The 17,511-nt window shown below is 31.8% G+C and overlaps 3 protein-coding genes across 3 annotated transcripts; 2 read left to right on the top strand and 1 right to left on the bottom strand.

Annotated features, from left to right (window-relative positions):
• Window positions 1-2,850: 2,850 nt before the first annotated feature.
• LOC132927842 (uncharacterized) lies at window positions 2,851-4,701 on the bottom strand. The gene has a single exon (XM_060992432.1). It carries the CDS (start codon window positions 4,456-4,458, stop codon window positions 2,851-2,853), a length of 1,608 nt encoding a protein of 535 aa, XP_060848415.1. The 5' UTR covers window positions 4,459-4,701.
• A 3,727-nt stretch (window positions 4,702-8,428) lies between these two features.
• LOC132927917 (zinc finger MYM-type protein 1-like) lies at window positions 8,429-12,482 on the top strand. The gene is made up of 9 exons (XM_060992487.1): window positions 8,429-8,959; window positions 9,313-9,495; window positions 9,731-9,998; window positions 10,136-10,331; window positions 10,409-10,730; window positions 10,810-11,062; window positions 11,133-11,387; window positions 11,483-11,745; window positions 11,837-12,482. Exons 1-9 carry the CDS (start codon window positions 8,771-8,773, stop codon window positions 12,212-12,214), a joined length of 2,307 nt encoding a protein of 768 aa, XP_060848470.1. The 5' UTR covers window positions 8,429-8,770; the 3' UTR covers window positions 12,215-12,482.
• A 1,467-nt stretch (window positions 12,483-13,949) lies between these two features.
• Window positions 13,950-14,555, top strand: LOC132925562 (protein FAM200A-like). Its single transcript, XM_060989952.1, has one exon. It carries the CDS (start codon window positions 13,950-13,952, stop codon window positions 14,553-14,555), a length of 606 nt encoding a protein of 201 aa, XP_060845935.1.
• Window positions 14,556-17,511: the final 2,956 nt, after the last annotated feature.

Here is a 17,511-nt window from a genome sequence, read left to right as displayed (position 1 = left end):
GAGTGGAAGTTTATAAGAATTTAAGACAAATTGGTGAAAATTGGAGAGAGAGTTTGCAGCAATTGATAGGACCGGCATTGACTTGGGTGTATAACGCCAAGTGATATATAGAGAATAGAAGGTATCGAATATAATGTGGTTGGAATGAGCTAAAGATTTTAAAATGAATTTTCCTGCGAGCCATCGGCATCTAATATTAAAAGGAGGACAGAAGGTTTCAACTTCCATCGCCGGACCAGGGGTAGACCTAACATATCCCATTATAGTTCTAAGACAAGACGATTGGAGCATATTAATTTTTTTCCAGTTGGAGTAGGCGGCCGAGCCGAAAAGAAAACAACCATAGTCCAATTTAGAACGTATGATAGAGCGATACATGGATAGCAAGCTAGAAGGATGGGATCCCCACCAAGTATTAGATACAGTCCTGAGGAAGTTTGACCAACGGGATGTGAAGAGAGAAAGTGAAGATATGTGAGGTATCCAACGCAGTTTGGTATCAAGGGTAATGCCTAAATAGGTTACGGTTGTAGCAAAAGGAATGAGGTAATTGTCTAGGTATATGTTATGTGGATCAAAATATCTGCGCCGAGTAAAAATAACCGATTTACATTTCTCAGGAGCGATTTCCAGAGATACATTAGATAAAATGGTTTTTAGATCTTGAAGAGCAGCATTTAATCGTTCTATGGCGAGAGGTAGAGATTTATTTGAAGAGAAGATGACCATATCATCTGCGTAGATAAGGCAGTTATGGCCAGACTTTGAGAGATTTTTTGCAACGAGGCTCATGTATATATTAAATAGAAGGGGACTGAGGCAACTTCCTTGTGGGAGACCTGTGAATGTAGAACGAGAACTAGAAGAACCAAATGAAGAAGAGAAAACGAGATTCCTTTTATTGAAAAGGGAGAGTAATATATTGCCGAATTCCGGAGGGGCATTTAAAGAGATAATATAATCAACAAGAATATGTATATTAACAGAGTCAAACGCACCCCGTATGTCTATGAAAGTGGCCACAAAATATTCTTTATTATTGAAGGAATGATAGATGTTACCAATGAAAGTTGAGAGGCATTCTATGGTACCCATGCCTTTCCTAAACGCGAAAAGATTAGGAGGCAGTATGGAATTTGATTCGAGCCACCAGTCAAGTCTTGTTTTGAGCATATGCTCAAAAACTTTACATAGTGAGGAGGATAGTGCAATAGGACGGAAAGATGTATTTGAATTTGATTTAGGTATCGGAATGACTCTGTAGAAACTCCATGAAGTAGGGAACAGCTGAGTGACTAGCAAATTATTGAAAATATCAAGAAGAGAGGCTAACGCAATATCAGGAAGTTGTTTTAGCAGTGCGGGCGAAATGTTGTCGAGTCCCGGGGCAATGGATTTCCGTGAAAATATAGCAAACTTTAATTCGGAGATTGTAAATTTGTTAGAAAGAACGTGAGGATGTGACGTATGGGGGTAGTAAGGAGGACTAGTTTCTAATTCGGAGGGGGCGTAGCTCGGAGCAATTTTAGCGCAAAATGCGTCAAACCAATCATCGTTATCAGGGCGTATGGTGGGAATAACACAATTTTTAAATCTTCTAGCTGTGGCCCAAAGATATTGAATTGAACAGGAAGGGTTTAAATTGGAACAAAACTTTTTCCAGCTATTTCTTTTTTCATTTTTAAGAAGACGAGTGGTGTGTGCACAGACGTTGCGGTATTTGAGAAGATCAGATAAACTGCCAGAGCGACGAAAAATTTTAAAGTGTAAGGATCTAGTTTTGACGGCCTCCGAACAAGACGGGTTCCACCACAAGGGAGAGGATGTATGCGATTTAGGATTGGTTTTTTTAACTGGTATAGCCAAATTTGCGGCGTTTAATATAATTTCTGTAAAGTTGGAGTAAGAATTAATTAAGGCAGAGTCCTCGGCAGCCGAGGATATCGCGTCTTGGATATTGAGTCTAAAAGAAGTCCAATTAGCCTTGTTGAAGTTATAGGGTGTGTGACTAATGAGAATGTTATTGGGTTGATGGTGAGATCGGGTAAAATTTGAGAGACTCCTGTTAGTAGCTGAAATTATAATAGGTATGTGGTCACTACCATGAGGCTCACCCAGAGTGTGCCAGGATAGGTTCCAATATAGGTTTGGGGAACAAAAAGATAAATCTATAGCAGAGTCCGTAGAATTAAGCCGTCCAATGTGGGTAGGACTGCCATCATTGAGTATACAAAGGCCGAGAGAATCTATAGTATTGTAAATAATGTTTCCACGGGGAGACGAAGAATCGGAGCCCCAGGCCGGATGAAAGGAGTTAAAATCGCCACAGAGAATAGAATTACAGGAAATCAGGCTAAACAGAGATTGCCAAACGATAACAGGTACGTTGGAACTACTAGGGATGTAGCAGGACCATATCTCTAGGGGAGGAGATGAATCTGATACAATCTCAACGCCTATAATATCCATTTTGTAATTATTAAGATTGTTCCTAATGATATTATCTATAAGAATTGGTCTAGATTTAAGAGAATGATGGATTGCTACAGCCACACCACCAAACCCATCGGGTCGATCCGATCTGTAGATTCTAAAAAAAGGTATATTAATAGAACGGGAGGGATTGAGCCAGGTTTCGGAAAGTATAGCAATAGAGCACTTATGTGCATGAAGGAGGTGCATAAGAGACGGGAGACGTGCTGAAAGACTTCTAACATTCCACTGTAAGATAATCAAGTTGTTGGTAAAAGAGTTATTATTCATGTTAAGAGACATATGAGTTGCATATAGATATTTGTGAGTCTAGAGTAATAATATGTTAGAGTAATTAAATATCCTAGGTACTTGCGTTTAGGATAAATGTTTAACATTAGGTATAGCTAGTAAGGAAGTTAGAGAAGACTCAATTAGTGATTGAAGGGAAGAGGAGGAGAAAGGAGAGGATAAGGAGGGGGAGTTGATTAAAGTTTCGGATAATTTTATGGATAATGTATGTACCCAAGAAAGATCGTTTAGATTATTCACTAACGGGTTGTGTTGGTTAGAGATATTATTTAAATAACTGCCATTAGGAGGAGAATAAGATGAAACAACAGGTAGGACAACTCTATTATTATTTGACATATTAAGAGGTTTTCTTTTGTTTTTTTTAGAATTAAAAAAATGATGACTTTCATTTAAAATAGGAAAGTTCTCCTCATTAAGAGGAATATCAGTATTTAAATTATTAGAATTTGGAAGCTGGCTATTTACAATATCAGAGTATTTAAAAGCAGACGTACAATATTTATTTTTCTTAAAATCTAAGGCGTCTTTGTAAGAGAGATTCTCTGTAGCCATGATTCTCTTGATGTCCTTTTGAACAGACCATTCCTGGCAACTACGATCAGTGGCAACATGAGGAAGTTTGCAGAAGAGGCATAAGGGGTCCGTGGCGTGGACGGTCGGGCATTCTGTGATAGAATGTTTGGAGCCACCACAGTGACCGCATCTTGGATCACTGCGACAGAATTTTTGCGTGTGTCCGTAACGTAGACAACGATTACATTGTACCGGAGAACGGATGCTGGGGTTTACTTCAAAAATCATATTGTAGATCGAAATGTGTTGAGGTAGTTTAGGAGACAAAAATTTAAGTTCAACGATGCGTGTAGCTACGATATTGCCATCTTTTCTAATAGAAATGCGTTTGAAGCTTACAATTGGAGAACTTGATTGAACTCCATCCCGAAAATCGTCCTCGGAGACGTCTGGATCTAGTTTTATTATACCAAAAGAGTAGATAAGGTTCGATGGGATATTCGCTGTAAAACCATGTTCGTTTAGAGTCTCGGAGTTCAAACAAAGATTTCCGTTCAAAATCGAATCAAAGCTAATTTTGATTTTTTTTGAGCCAGCGGGCTTGATATTGGTTATACCGGTGAAATAAGTAGAAAAAAATTTTGCTGCCTTTATTGGGTGCCAATTCCCCAAGTTTTTATTTAAATCAATGCATTCAACTAGTATCATGACGGGGCCAATATAATCGGATGGGAAGATCTGTTGTGAGCATTGAGACAACATAATTATATCATTGGAAATAACAGTGGAGTGTATAGAAGCGGTTGCAGGTGTAGAGTTTATTTCAGGTACTAAAAACGATGTAGGGTCATTAGCATTATCAATAGATAAACCGTCATTAGTGACCGGGTCTATCGACAGATTGTTGTCAATAGGTGCGGAGTCCATATAATTGAAGGTCGAAGGCGACGTATTTAGAACCGGAGTGTTTTCCATAATATGTTGAAGTCCGGGAGACGTGGGTGTAAGTAAATTAGAATTCGACTTACGTGCATTTTTTTTAGATACGACGAGAGTGTAGTTGGAATCCGAGGAACGATTGGTAGACAGCGTAGGTTTTATTTTGTTCGGGGCGGGAGATTTGCTCACACGAGAGTCGCCGCCCGAAGACGACGACATAATTAGTAATAAGCCGCGTTAACGATGTATACGAAACAATAACGGTAACTGCGATAAGAGTAAGCGAAAGGCACAACCGAACACTATGACTGCAGAAACGCGACTGTCTTTATGAAGTTAATTGGTGATGTTGATGTATCTCTTAATTTGTTGATATCCTGGTGTTTTTTTATAACTGCTTTATTTTTTGTTTGTTTTATTGTTGTTCTAGAAAGCTTAATTTTTAAATATGTATCTGTTTGAAGTTATATTAAAACTTCCACAAATTTTATGATTGATGGATGAGCGTTAAAAAAATATGAATTAAAATGTTTATGAAATGATTCACATGCGTTTGTTGTCTGTGTTAGATTATTACAACCTTTTTCCCATAATTCAGGGGGAAATAGACTATCTTTGCTTATAAAATTGTCAACTAAATAATCAGCAAATGATTGTATGTGGCTTGGCGTGGCGCGTTGGCTGCTACCAGTCGTGGAATGCGACTGGGAGTAAGTAACGGCCACAGCTACTAGTACCCGGATGGGTGACCATTCGGGTTCTTAGTAGTTAAAAACCTTGCCACACATATACACGTGTTTGCAACCGTAACACAAACTACCATACCACTAAATCCCTACCACAATTTCATAACCCCTACAACAGCTGATGGCCTTAGTCGCCGGGCTTAAATTCAATAAAAAAAAAAAAAAAAAAAAAAATGATTGTATTTTTCCTGCTGGAATTTCAGACATTAGTTCTAAAAAGCAATCTGATACTTCTTGTGGATGTAAAAATGGAAGACCGAAACAATATTGTAACTACTTTCCTTCTGGACTATTAGATTTATACATATTTGTTAATCCAAGACTTAGAATTTTTCTGAACCAACATTGCCCAAAGTGAAATCTGCAGGTGGAAAGTTTTATTTCCGGCCAAATATTAGATGCAGAGTTTAAAATGCTTTTTTCAAAATCAGAATATATTTCAACAGGACAAAACTCAAAGTTTAAATTTGAACATAAACGCTTAATATTTTCGAATACATATTCATAGACTTCACTACATTTTGATGGTAACAAACAAAACACTAGAGGTATGTAATGATTATTATAATCTAACGTGTCAAAACTATTCTTTGTAATTTCGGAACGTATAATTTTAATTGGGCAATCAGTCATGTCTTTGGCTCTTTTTTTACACGCACTTCAAAAAATTTGACGATTTAATTTTTTTTCATCAGTATTATGGTTATGATTTAAATTGCTACTCACAGTTACATTTCCATTTTTAATTAGTCTTGCTAAACACGATTTCATTGTACAACGCCAAGTTATATTACCAGATATACTTTCATAAACTTTTCTGAATTTAAAACTGTCCATAATAAGTTAATTTTTAAAATTGTTACTTGCACTTTTTGCTAATATTATTTTATTTTCTGTCATTTTTGAAACAAAAATACACCAAACAGAAATGTGTAATTAAGTGAAGTACGGTAACGACTAACCTGCGGTCGGGATTTCAGAAATATCGTCGTAAAATGCCGTATATCGACTATCTAGGTGTAATACAAATTATCTGCAGCAAAGATAAAAAGTTAGATATGATTAAAGATAAGTATCTATGAAGGTATATTGAGACACAACTGATATAGAAATTAAATTTCCCAATGTTTAGGGTTGCCATACGTCCCGGAAAACCGGGACTGTCACCGGTTTTTGACTTTGTGTCCCGGTGTCCCGAAAACATTTTTCGGGACGCCTATATGCCCCGGTTTTACTGGTTTTAGGAAAAAATTAAAATTGTTTAATTTCTACAATTTTATTTTTAAAAATAATAATTGAAATCGAGAGTCAACATGTTAATGTTAAAGATAACGAATAATTGATAAATCCATAGCCTAAATATAAAATAATAATACCGTTCTATTCGAGAACAACAAACAAGTCATGTGCGCTGTGCACTATGCAGTTTACATGTTTTATTTTTATATTTTATCGTCTTATCGATAATCGATATAGCCATACGGGTGATACAGAGACAGACTAATGACTTTTACATCAGTAGAACGTCACTAGTCACTCGTAGATCGTAGCCTAGATTGTTTGTTTTTTATTTTATTCGTTATTATGGCACCAAAAAGAAAATGTCACTTTCGTGATGAGTTTTCCGTTACTTGGAGTTTTATAAAAAAAGGTAGAAATGAATTTGAAGCTTATTGCACTTTTTGCAAAAGCTATCTTCAAGTTGACCACGGTGGAAAATCTGACATAGTCGATCATATTAAATGTAACAAACATAAAAAAAATTCTCAAAGTGTAAATATTAGTGAAAAAGTGACCAAGTTTTTTGTAACTCCTGATACAAAAGAAGAAAAATTGGTAGCTGCTGCAGAGTTGGTTAATGTTTATAAGGTAATTTTTCACCATAATTCATTTAATTCACTGGACTGTACTACACCGCTTTATTCAAAATTATTTCCCGACTCAAAAATTGCTTGTAAAATGTCAACCGCACGAACTAAAGGCACTGCAATAGTAAAATGCATTTTAGCTCCACATACAGTTGATATATTTAAATCAGATTTAGAAAATACAATGTTCTTTAGTTTGGCGACGGACGCTAGTAATCATAAATCAGAAAAAATATTTCCAATTATAATTCAATATTTTACAAAGTCAGATGGTATAAAAAGTCAATTAATAAAAATGAGTTCTCTTAAAAACGAAACTTCAGAAACAATTTCGCAATATTGTATTGATACATTAAATAATTTGAAAATACCTTTAAAAAAATGCATTGCATTTTGTGCAGATAATGCAAACACAAACTTCGGAGGAATTCATAGAAAAGGACAAAATAATATTTTTTTTAAACTAAAAGAAGCCATTCAAAATGAACTGGAAGGTGTTGGCTGCTCTGCTCACATATTGCACAATACTATTTCTACAGCTGCAAATACGTTTAGTTTTGATGCTGAAATGATCATATTTAAAATATTTGGGTACTTTTCTATTTACACTGTAAGAACAGAAAAATTAAAAGATTTCTGTGAATTTGTGGATATCAACTACAGAACTATTTTAAATCATTCCAAAACTCGGTGGGTATCATTGCTACCAGCAGTAGAAAGAACGCTATCTATGTGGCCTGCACTAAAATCATTTTTTCAGTCCGAAGAGAAACCTCCAAAAATACTATTAGACACATTTAATAGTCCGATGAGTGAAACATATATGTGGTTTTTACATGCACAACTCGTTATTTTTAACAGGAACATTTTATTGATTGAAAAATCTAAAACGAGTATAATTGAACTAAGAAAAATATTAAGCACCATTTTAGATAACTTAAAAAATAGACAAATTAATAAATTTGTTGGTTTAAAAGTTCTAGAAATGTTGAGAAAAGAAGAAATATCTGATCAAGTAAAACATACATTTTATGAAGAAGTTGATGAGTTTTACAATACAGCAATTACATATTTAACCAAATGGTCGGTCTCAACAAATCACTTTCATGTTTTTGACTGGATGTCTTTATTGGAGCCGATAGCATGGCGTGACGTAGAAGAAACAATAATTTATTTATCTGATAAAAACATACAGTTAAATGATTCTTTATTGTTTGATCAGCTAACATACTTAAAAAAAAAAATCGAAGAATTCAAAAACAGTATATTAGATTGGGATAATAAAATTGCTAGTGAAAAATGGCAATGTTTTTTTAGTGTGTCAATACACGATGAACAACACTCAGAACTTTTAAAAATTGCTCAGTATGTTTTTGCAATACCAGCCCACAATGCTAACGTCGAACGTGTATTTTCTTTAATGGAAATACAATGGACTGACGAACGAAATCGTCTTCAGCTTGATACTGTGGAAAGTATTATAATCAGTGGCGCAACTAGGGGGGGGCTAGGGGGGGCTTAGTCCCCCCTGGCTATGGTTTAGCCCCCCCAAAAATATCCTTTATTAATTTTAAATATTACACGTAAAATTGTATTTTGTCACTTGGAAAAAAAGAAATGAATATTTTAAATCTCGAAAAGTTTTCAAGTAAAATAGATAAGAGATAACGATTATGTTTGATAAAATATATTGAGTGAAAAATATCTATTTTTAGACAGGGACTGTGGGTTTTATATTATTTTGTGATATTTAGGATTGCATTGATAAGCTTTGTCGTACTGTCATCTGTCTTGTAATTGAGGTTGGAATATTGAAGAATATTTACAATTATAAAACGTTACGCCTCTGTATTTTTCAGTTATTGTTATTACTTATTTCTTATTAGTTTTGTGAATTTATTGCTATACGATATTAAGATGAACAATAAAGTTTTTAATATTTTCAATATTAATAAAAAAAAAAATGATGAATGCGTAGTGCCCGTAGTGGTCAAAGAAACTTCCATAGTAGAAGCTGAAGAGCCCGTAATAGCACAGAAAATACAGCCGAATAGCCCTAATGATTTAGGTGATATTCACACCGGGCCATACCGACCAATATTACAGGTAAGTTATTCATTATTAAATAATTTTAAAAATTGTGTATATTTAACTTCTATTTTTTTTTTGTTATTTTTGCATGTCATTAATGCCTTAATATATAAATACCTACAACATTTATCATAAATAGCCTAACTATTTTAATATAAAATAGGTATATAGCAACAAAAACCTTTAGGTGTAGGTATGTAAATATTTTTTATAATAAATGAGTACCTATGAACCTACTTCCCTTTTGCTTAAATCATAATAGTATTTTGCCATTTTGGTAAGTACTTTGTTAACTTAAGACTTGTAATAAAATGCATTATTATTCAATTATGTTGCTACCTGACACTTAAATTTTAAATTTTGTTTAGGTGTATCCAAAAACCAAACATGGAACTCAAAACAGAAGTTTTAGTGCTTCATGGTATGATCACTTTCCATGGATTGAGTACAGTATCGAGAGTAATGCAATTTATTGTTATGTGTGCCGTATATTTGGTAATGAGACTTCAGAGGATACATTTGTCAAAATAGGATTCAACAATTGGAAAAAGGTAAATTTTAAACTGTTTTTAACTAAGTTTATTATTGTATTAATTTTGAAATGTGTAAAAGATTACATAGGAGAATATTTCTAAAAATCTGATGCTTTTAAACTTTTTATTTTTACATAGGTGGTGTAATAGAGTGTACATTTTTTCATACTGTATTATATATTTGTATATAGCCTAGTCATTTGTGAACAGTTATTAGTAGGTAAATATAGACATTAATTATTTTTATTTACAGCTTAGTGGCTCTAAAGGGAAAGGATCAAAATCAAAATTACAACTTCATGGCAGTTCTAATCACCATTTGGTATGTTCAGCAAAATGGTTTGCTCTTAAACAAACAAAAAAGTCAGGTTCTGTTCACACTAGCTTAGAAACTGCAAACCGAGAACAAATTTCTATAAACCGTGAATATTTGAAAATATTAATAGATATTGTATTATATTTATCTAGACAAGGTCTAGCTTTCCGCGGTCATGATGAAAAAGAACTGTCTACTAATCAAGGTATATATAAAAAATATGTATGTATCTTATTAAAAATATGTAAAACATTTAATAAACATACATACTATAATTATTATTTTTCAAAATTAAACAATATTATAATATTGGTAAAATATAAAAGTTTTTGTAATTTTCAGGTAATTTTTTAGAAACATGTAAATTAATAGCTAAACATAACACAGACTTTTTCAAAAAATATGAAACACCTATTAATTATACAAGTTGGGCAATTCAAAATCAAATTGTTCAACTATGCGCAGATAATGTAATTTCAACTATAAGCACTGATATAAAGAAATGTGGTTTTTTTTCTATAATGTGTGATGAAGCCAGGTAATAAACCATACCTGAGTTACTAACTACCTAATGTTATTAGCTCATATTTTTTATAATAAAATATATCTTTTTAGAAGTTTTAAAGAAGAACAAATGGCATTGTGCGTTCGATATACCAATCATTTTCAAATCTTTGAACGTTTTTTGGGTTTCATCAATGTTTCTGAAAATCAAAATTCAGAATCGTTGACATCAGCAATTGTTTGTTTTCTCAAAAAATATAACTTAATTGATGTTCCCATAATTGCTCAATCATATGACGGAGCAAGTGTTATGTCTGGGAAACATGGTGGTGTTCAAAAAAAAATTCAAGAAAAGTATCCATATGCAATCTATACACATTGTATGGCACACAGAACAAATTTAGTTGTAATAGATATGTGCATGTCAGTTAATGTAAATATGAAATATAAATACATTTTAGTTATGTTTACAATTTTACAGTATTTATAAATCATTTTTAATTTATTTCTAGGAAGCTAAAAGTCTATTTAATACTTTAGAGGCAGTATATGTACATTTTGCTATGCCTACTACCAACTATAAATTTCTAGAAATTAAAAATAAACTCAAGATTAAGAACAAAAGTATAACTCGAATAAATGACACACGTTGGTCTTGTCGTTATCATAATTGTAAAGTAATTATGGAAAATTATCCTGCTCTAATTGAAGTTCTTAATGAAGAAATTGAAGATAACAATGATAGAGATGTGGCACAAGCTAAAGGTTAAATTAAACTGAAAATAATAAATAATTTTAATCATACACAATAAAATATAAAATGTATTATTTTTAGGAATTTTATCATTACTTCAGGAACCAGGATTTGTGGTTCATCTATTTGTTTTGTATGAAATTTTACTTGTAGTAAACATTCTGAGTAATAGATTACAAGAAAAAACCGCCACTCTAGGACAAGCAGCTCAAATAATTCATTCTGTAATACAAAGTCTAAAAGATTATCGAAATGATGATAAATTTTTGGTTATTTGGAATCAAATAAATGAATTTGCCAAAAAGCATCAAGTTTCGATTGAGAAACCTACAATTGGTAATAACTAATTTGTATTTTTTCAAATTATATTACTTTCTAATTGTAAAAATATCAATGTTATAATTAGTAATTTATATTCATTCTAATTTTAGGTCTTGGGTCGAAAAGAAGAAGAGTTGAAAGTACACGTTTGTCAAATTTTTATGTAACTTCTACAACTAGTGCTCAACAAGAAGTTTCTGCTCAAGTAACAAATGAAGCATTTTGGCGAATCAAATATTATGCTGTGCTTGATTCTGTTATAGAAAATCTTATTCGTCGTTTTTCTGATCAAAGTTTAGAGCTTGCTCAGTCCGTCGACAATTTTTTTCTGCTTGATTTTAAAGAAAGCAAATTATTCATTAACCATTATAAAGTAAGAATACATCATCTTTCAATAAAATCTCTAAACAATGAATATTATGATTATATGCTTTAATTTATATTTTTTTACTACTGTATTATAGGATCTGTTTCAAATTGATACTGATACATTAATGGCGGAAATGACTGTTGCAAAAAATGCTTTTCAAACTGTGTATCAAGATCAGGTATTAGGTGATCCAGAGCAAATGAAAAGTATCATAAATGAAGCTACTTTTCCAAATCTATACAAACTCCTTGGTGTTGCATATACTTTGCCAATAAGTAGTGCAACTTGTGAAAGGTCATTTTCTGCGATGAGGCGAGTCAAAACATGGTTACGGTCTACTATGATACAAGAACGGTTTTCAAATTTATCTATCATTCATATTGAGAGAGACATATCAAACAATATTAACAGTGAAGACATTTTAAACGATTTTTCAAGTGCTAACAATAGAAAAATACCGTTAATTTATTAAAATGTTACCTACTATAAAAAGTTGACTTGTTTTCTTTTTTCTTACTCTCATATTAGAGGTAAACAAATTTAGTTATAATAATAATTAATATTACATTTTTAAGAAACTAGTAAGATACTAATTACTAGTGGTTGCTATAAAATGTTGAGTAGAGTATACCATTTTTATGATGGTATTTATGGACTAGGGGGGGATGGCACCCCATGGGATATTTTAAGTTCATAGGTTTGTTAGGAGGGCTGTAGCCCCCCCATAATTTTAACCCTAGTTGCGCCTATGATTATAATGTGCAAGTACAATTATAAAAAGACTTGTTCCGAATTTTACGAGTATGTTAAAACACAGCCATCTTTACTTACATCGGTTAAATCATCTAAGAAATATGAATGGTACAAAGAAAATGAGACAGAAGAGCCCAGCCACCCCGGCCCAAGTACAAGTAAATAAATAAAAAGTGTTGTTATTTTATAATTATAGTATATTAATTTAATATTGTTAAATATTTTAAATATTATAAAACAATAAATTTAAAAAAAAAGTTTACATTGTCAATTTGTTATAGTAATAAAGTGTATAAGTTATAACACTATAACCTATTTTAGTATTGTGTCGTTTTTTTAATACATATCCAATGGCGAATATAGTTCAATAATATTTAATTCTAAATTTGTTTACTATTTTTCTGTCTGTCCCGGTTTTACCTGATGAAATTATGGCAACCCTACCAATGTTTCAATCCTATACCAAATAATTTCAAGTATAGTTCATGGTGTTCCAAAATTAAAAATTTAAATAAAATAGTGTCCTTTAGTCTAATACATTTTTGAAAAATAATATCAACTATTTTTTTAAGAAGAATATATAATGATCAAAACTCTGAATTAACTGGAACTAAATCACCAATTATAAGGCCAAGGTGTGTCTAGTAAAACATAAGGATTCTGCAGCTGACATTTTAATAACTCCATGTTTCAAGTTTTCAGTTGATATCAATGTAGGTCTATTTCGAATATCTATAGCAGTGGTTTTCAAACTGGGTGCCGCGGCACACTGGTGTGCCGCGAGTATCCACTAGGTGTGCCGCGGTTTTTCCATAAATTACCGATTGCATTGAATTGCGATATAAGAAAATAAATGCTTTCATCTCTATGGATTTGATATATATTTATATATTAATAAATCGACAGTTTGTAGGAATAAAGTGATTAAGATAAGTAATCTCAGATAGCTATTGAACTATAAAATGTATAGGTTATCCGTTATATTGTTAGACCTCTGGCAGTGTATCCGTCGCAATCGGCCTGGACGTTTACGTCGTATTCGTAGAGTAGTTTGTCTCCTAATTGTATTGTAAAAGCATACGAGTATTTAAAAAAAATATATTTGTGATATAGGTACATTTACATATATTTATAATTATTTTAATCATGGATAAATTTGTTACTCGTTCTGTTGACAATAATTCGTCAGTAAGTCAACCACCAAAAAAAAAAAAATAAAATACAGTAATATTCGTCAGTATCACGAAGATTACTTAAAAATAGGATTTTCTTGTACTGGTGATACAGATAATCCTCGTCCATGGTGCGTTGTATGTGGTGAAAAATTGTCAAATGAAGCAATGGTGCCCAGTAAACTTAAACGTCATTTGTTTACTAAACATTCACATTTGGTCGACAAAAATATAACATATTTTCAACGTTTATTAAATTCACAAAATAAACAAAGTAAAAATATGACAACAATTGTAAAAATTTCTGATAAATCTCAAGAAGCGAGCTATGTAGTAGCAGAGCTTGTGGCTAAAACAATGAAACCACATACAATAGGTGAACAGTTAATTTTACCCGCTTGCCGTGAAATTGTAAAAATATTTTTTGGAATAGAAGCTGAACAAGAAATATTGAAAATTCCTTTATCTGATAATACAATAAGTAGGCGCATAAACGACATGTCCGAAGATATTGAGCAGCAAGTATTAAATAAGTTACGCGATTCTCGTATGTTTGCGCTGCAAGTAGATGAATCTACAGATATAAGTGGAAAAGCACAGCTTTTAGTTTTTGTACGCATGGTAGTTGATGATGATATTATTGAAAACTTTTTTTGTTGTAAAACATTGTCCGAAACAACGAGAGGTGAAGATGTTTTTAAAGTTTTGGACGATCATTTATTATCAGTAAATTTATCATGGGACAATTGCATTGGAATATGCACTGATGGTGCACCTTCAATGACTGGCTCAATTAAAGGTTTCATTTCTTTAGTCAAAAAAAAAAATTCAAAAATTATTTTTACCCATTGCTTCCTTCATAGAGAGGCCCTAGTGGCAAAATCCTAAGTAAGTGATTTACAAAATATTCTTGATCAAGTTGTAAAAGTTATAAATTTTATTAAGAGCCGACCTCTTAAATCAAGACTATTCGAAAAAATTTGTGAAGAGATGGATGCAGACTATTCAAGATTGGTTTTATACAGTGCAGTAAGATGGCTTTCAAGGGGCAATATTTTATCACGATTTTACAATTTGAGAGAGGAGTTACTTGTATTTTTAACTATGGAAGAAACTGAATTCAACTTTCTTGGGGATGAAGAGTGGTGGACAAAGTTATCTTTCTTAACTGATTTGTTTGAGCATCTCAATAAACTAAATTCAAGTATGCAAGGTCGTGATGAAAATATACTAACATCGTCGGATAAAATTATGGCTTTCATCGAAAAATTGAATTTATGGAAAACTAAAATTAATCAAGGTAATTTAATCATGTTTCCACGTACTGCTTTACTAGTTGCGGATGACAACATTTTGTCATTAATAGTCGAATCTATCACATTGTTAGAAGTAAAAATGAATAAATATTTTCCAAGTATTAATATTAAAAATTATGACTGGGTACGAGACCCTTTTAATGTGTCTATTAGTGACTTAGTTGATTTAAAACTTGTTGAAGAAGAAAATCTCTGTTCAATTAAAAATGATCGAACATTGCAGTTGAAATTCAAAGAGATCACTCTCAATAAATTCTGGATATATGTTTCTAAAGAATATCCAGAGATATCTATAAAAGCACTGACTATTCTTTTGCCGTTCTCAACCTCATATCTTTGTGAACAAGGGTTTTCAGCGCTTACGAATATAAAAAATAAAAAACGAGAAAAACTAAATTCAGTGGAAGAAGAAATGAGGGTATGTCTGTCAACTATTCGTCCAAGAATTAAGAATATATGTAACGCCCATAAGGCACACATTTCTCATTAAATGTATATAAAATTATAATTAATTCAAAACAATTTTGTTCATCTAAATTCTAAAAAATGGTGAGTGTGCCGTGAAAATTTTTTGAAGTGTACGGTGTGCCGTGTATAAAAAAAGTTTGAAAACCACTGATCTATAGGACCATAATTGAATGTTTCGATTCTATTATTTAATATTTCTACAGTGAAGTACTTGAAGTCAAAAACCATGTATTTTAAAATTAATCCCAAATCATACTTGCATAAACCCTCTAGCATATCATGCATAATATCTACACTGTAATTTTCAGTTGCCCAAAAAGAATTTAAATCATTCCAAACACATTTTTCTTTAATACCTGTCTCTGATACATTGTTAATTATAACATCATTGTCATAGTTAAAAGAATTTCTTAAACTAATATCATTTTGCAATAGCTGTTGTTTACATTCAAACTTTGAACATTTACAAAATCTACTAGGATATCTAGCAACAAAACTTTCTACAAATCCCAGTATGGAGTGTATGCCAAGATTGTCCCCCAGTATCAAACCAACAGAAAAAAATGTTATACTTTTCATTATTTACTATTATGTCTATTCCAACAGTCTCTAAAGAATTAAGTTCTGAGATTAAGTCATTAAATATTTTCTTATTTCCGTACTATTTTTTATCGTCTGTTTTAAATAAAGAGGCAAGAAATATATGATCTAAGGAAGAAGATAGTTCAGGTGGTAGGCAAGCCAAGGAAATATAAACAGCTCCAAGTTTTTGGTTTCCAGAATGTGAACCAAGCGGATAAAGGGAAAATTATTTTATTTTCATGAAGCCTTAATTTTTTTTTCATACCTGTGATTGTACAAAACTATAAATGATCTCGCCGTCGTAAGATATAAGCTCTTTAGTATATTTTAATACAACATCAAAAAAGTTAGAATGCTCGAATAATTGTTTAAAGACAAATTTCAAGGGAGTTAAAACTATTTTAACTGGCTTTGGATCTAATACCACAACTCAACCAAGATGGTCATTTAACCTATATCCAATTACAATTTGATAATTAAAATTATTAAAATATACATCATAGAAAAATAAATATAGTATTTGATGATTCCTAAAAAAACAGTATATATGATAATATCAAAATTTTATTTTACCATTTAGTTGAAGGAGTTAAATTTATTAGCATTTATTTGTAAAATAAGTAAAATTTACAACTTATTAATACTATTACTAGCATTCTGTGTGCCTGTGCTAATCTTTTAGTTGGTAAGAATGACACCAAGCGCTAGTGTAGTTGGAAACCGAATATTTGGTCGAGTTGCTTATCTATTAATTTTTTATCTATGATTTTAATTATCTATAAATACAATTAATTGTTGTATTTGTGTTCATATGTGTGGTTTTGAATATTTTAATAGGTATAAGTTTCGTCATATAAAGTAGTTCATTCTGGAACCAAAAGATGTAAGAAATACATTTGCACAATTATTTTTTTTATCGATATTGTATTTCAAATTTGGACAAATTTAGCTCAAAACGAAATTTTGTGACATTTTAATAATGATAATAATATACATTCTGACGCATCAATGTCTACGGGGAAAATACATTTTTCAAGAAAAAAATCTTTAAAAAAATACCTGTCTTATGAAAAACTAAATTTTGCAACTGAAAAAAGAGTTGTTGATGGTAATAGTAATTAATATTATTATAGTAATTATAAAACTAATTTTCCTTTTTACGATAAAATGTGCATGGCAAGAGCTTTTGGGTTTTCTTTGATAATATGTGCTTGAAGTCCACTATATGGTCCTCTCATATTTGCTACACCATCATATGACTGTCCAATTAAATTTTGACTACAATTTAATCCAAATTTTTCCATAACTGATTTAAAAAGTTCAAAAAGTGACCAACCTGTAGTATTTGACGATTCAGCTAATGCAATTAGCTTTTCATTGAGTTTCGTCTATGTATTTTGGAATTGAATAAATACCTGACTACAAAAGACAAATTGTTCCTTGTGTGAAATATCTAACGTGGAATCAGTACTAATACT

The sequence above is a fragment of the Rhopalosiphum padi genome, chromosome 3, assembly GCF_020882245.1.
Source record: "Rhopalosiphum padi isolate XX-2018 chromosome 3, ASM2088224v1, whole genome shotgun sequence".
Classification (NCBI taxonomy): domain Eukaryota; kingdom Metazoa; phylum Arthropoda; class Insecta; order Hemiptera; family Aphididae; genus Rhopalosiphum; species Rhopalosiphum padi.
The sequence above is the reverse complement of the archived record's forward strand: the minus strand, read 5'-3'. Positions and strand labels throughout refer to the sequence as shown.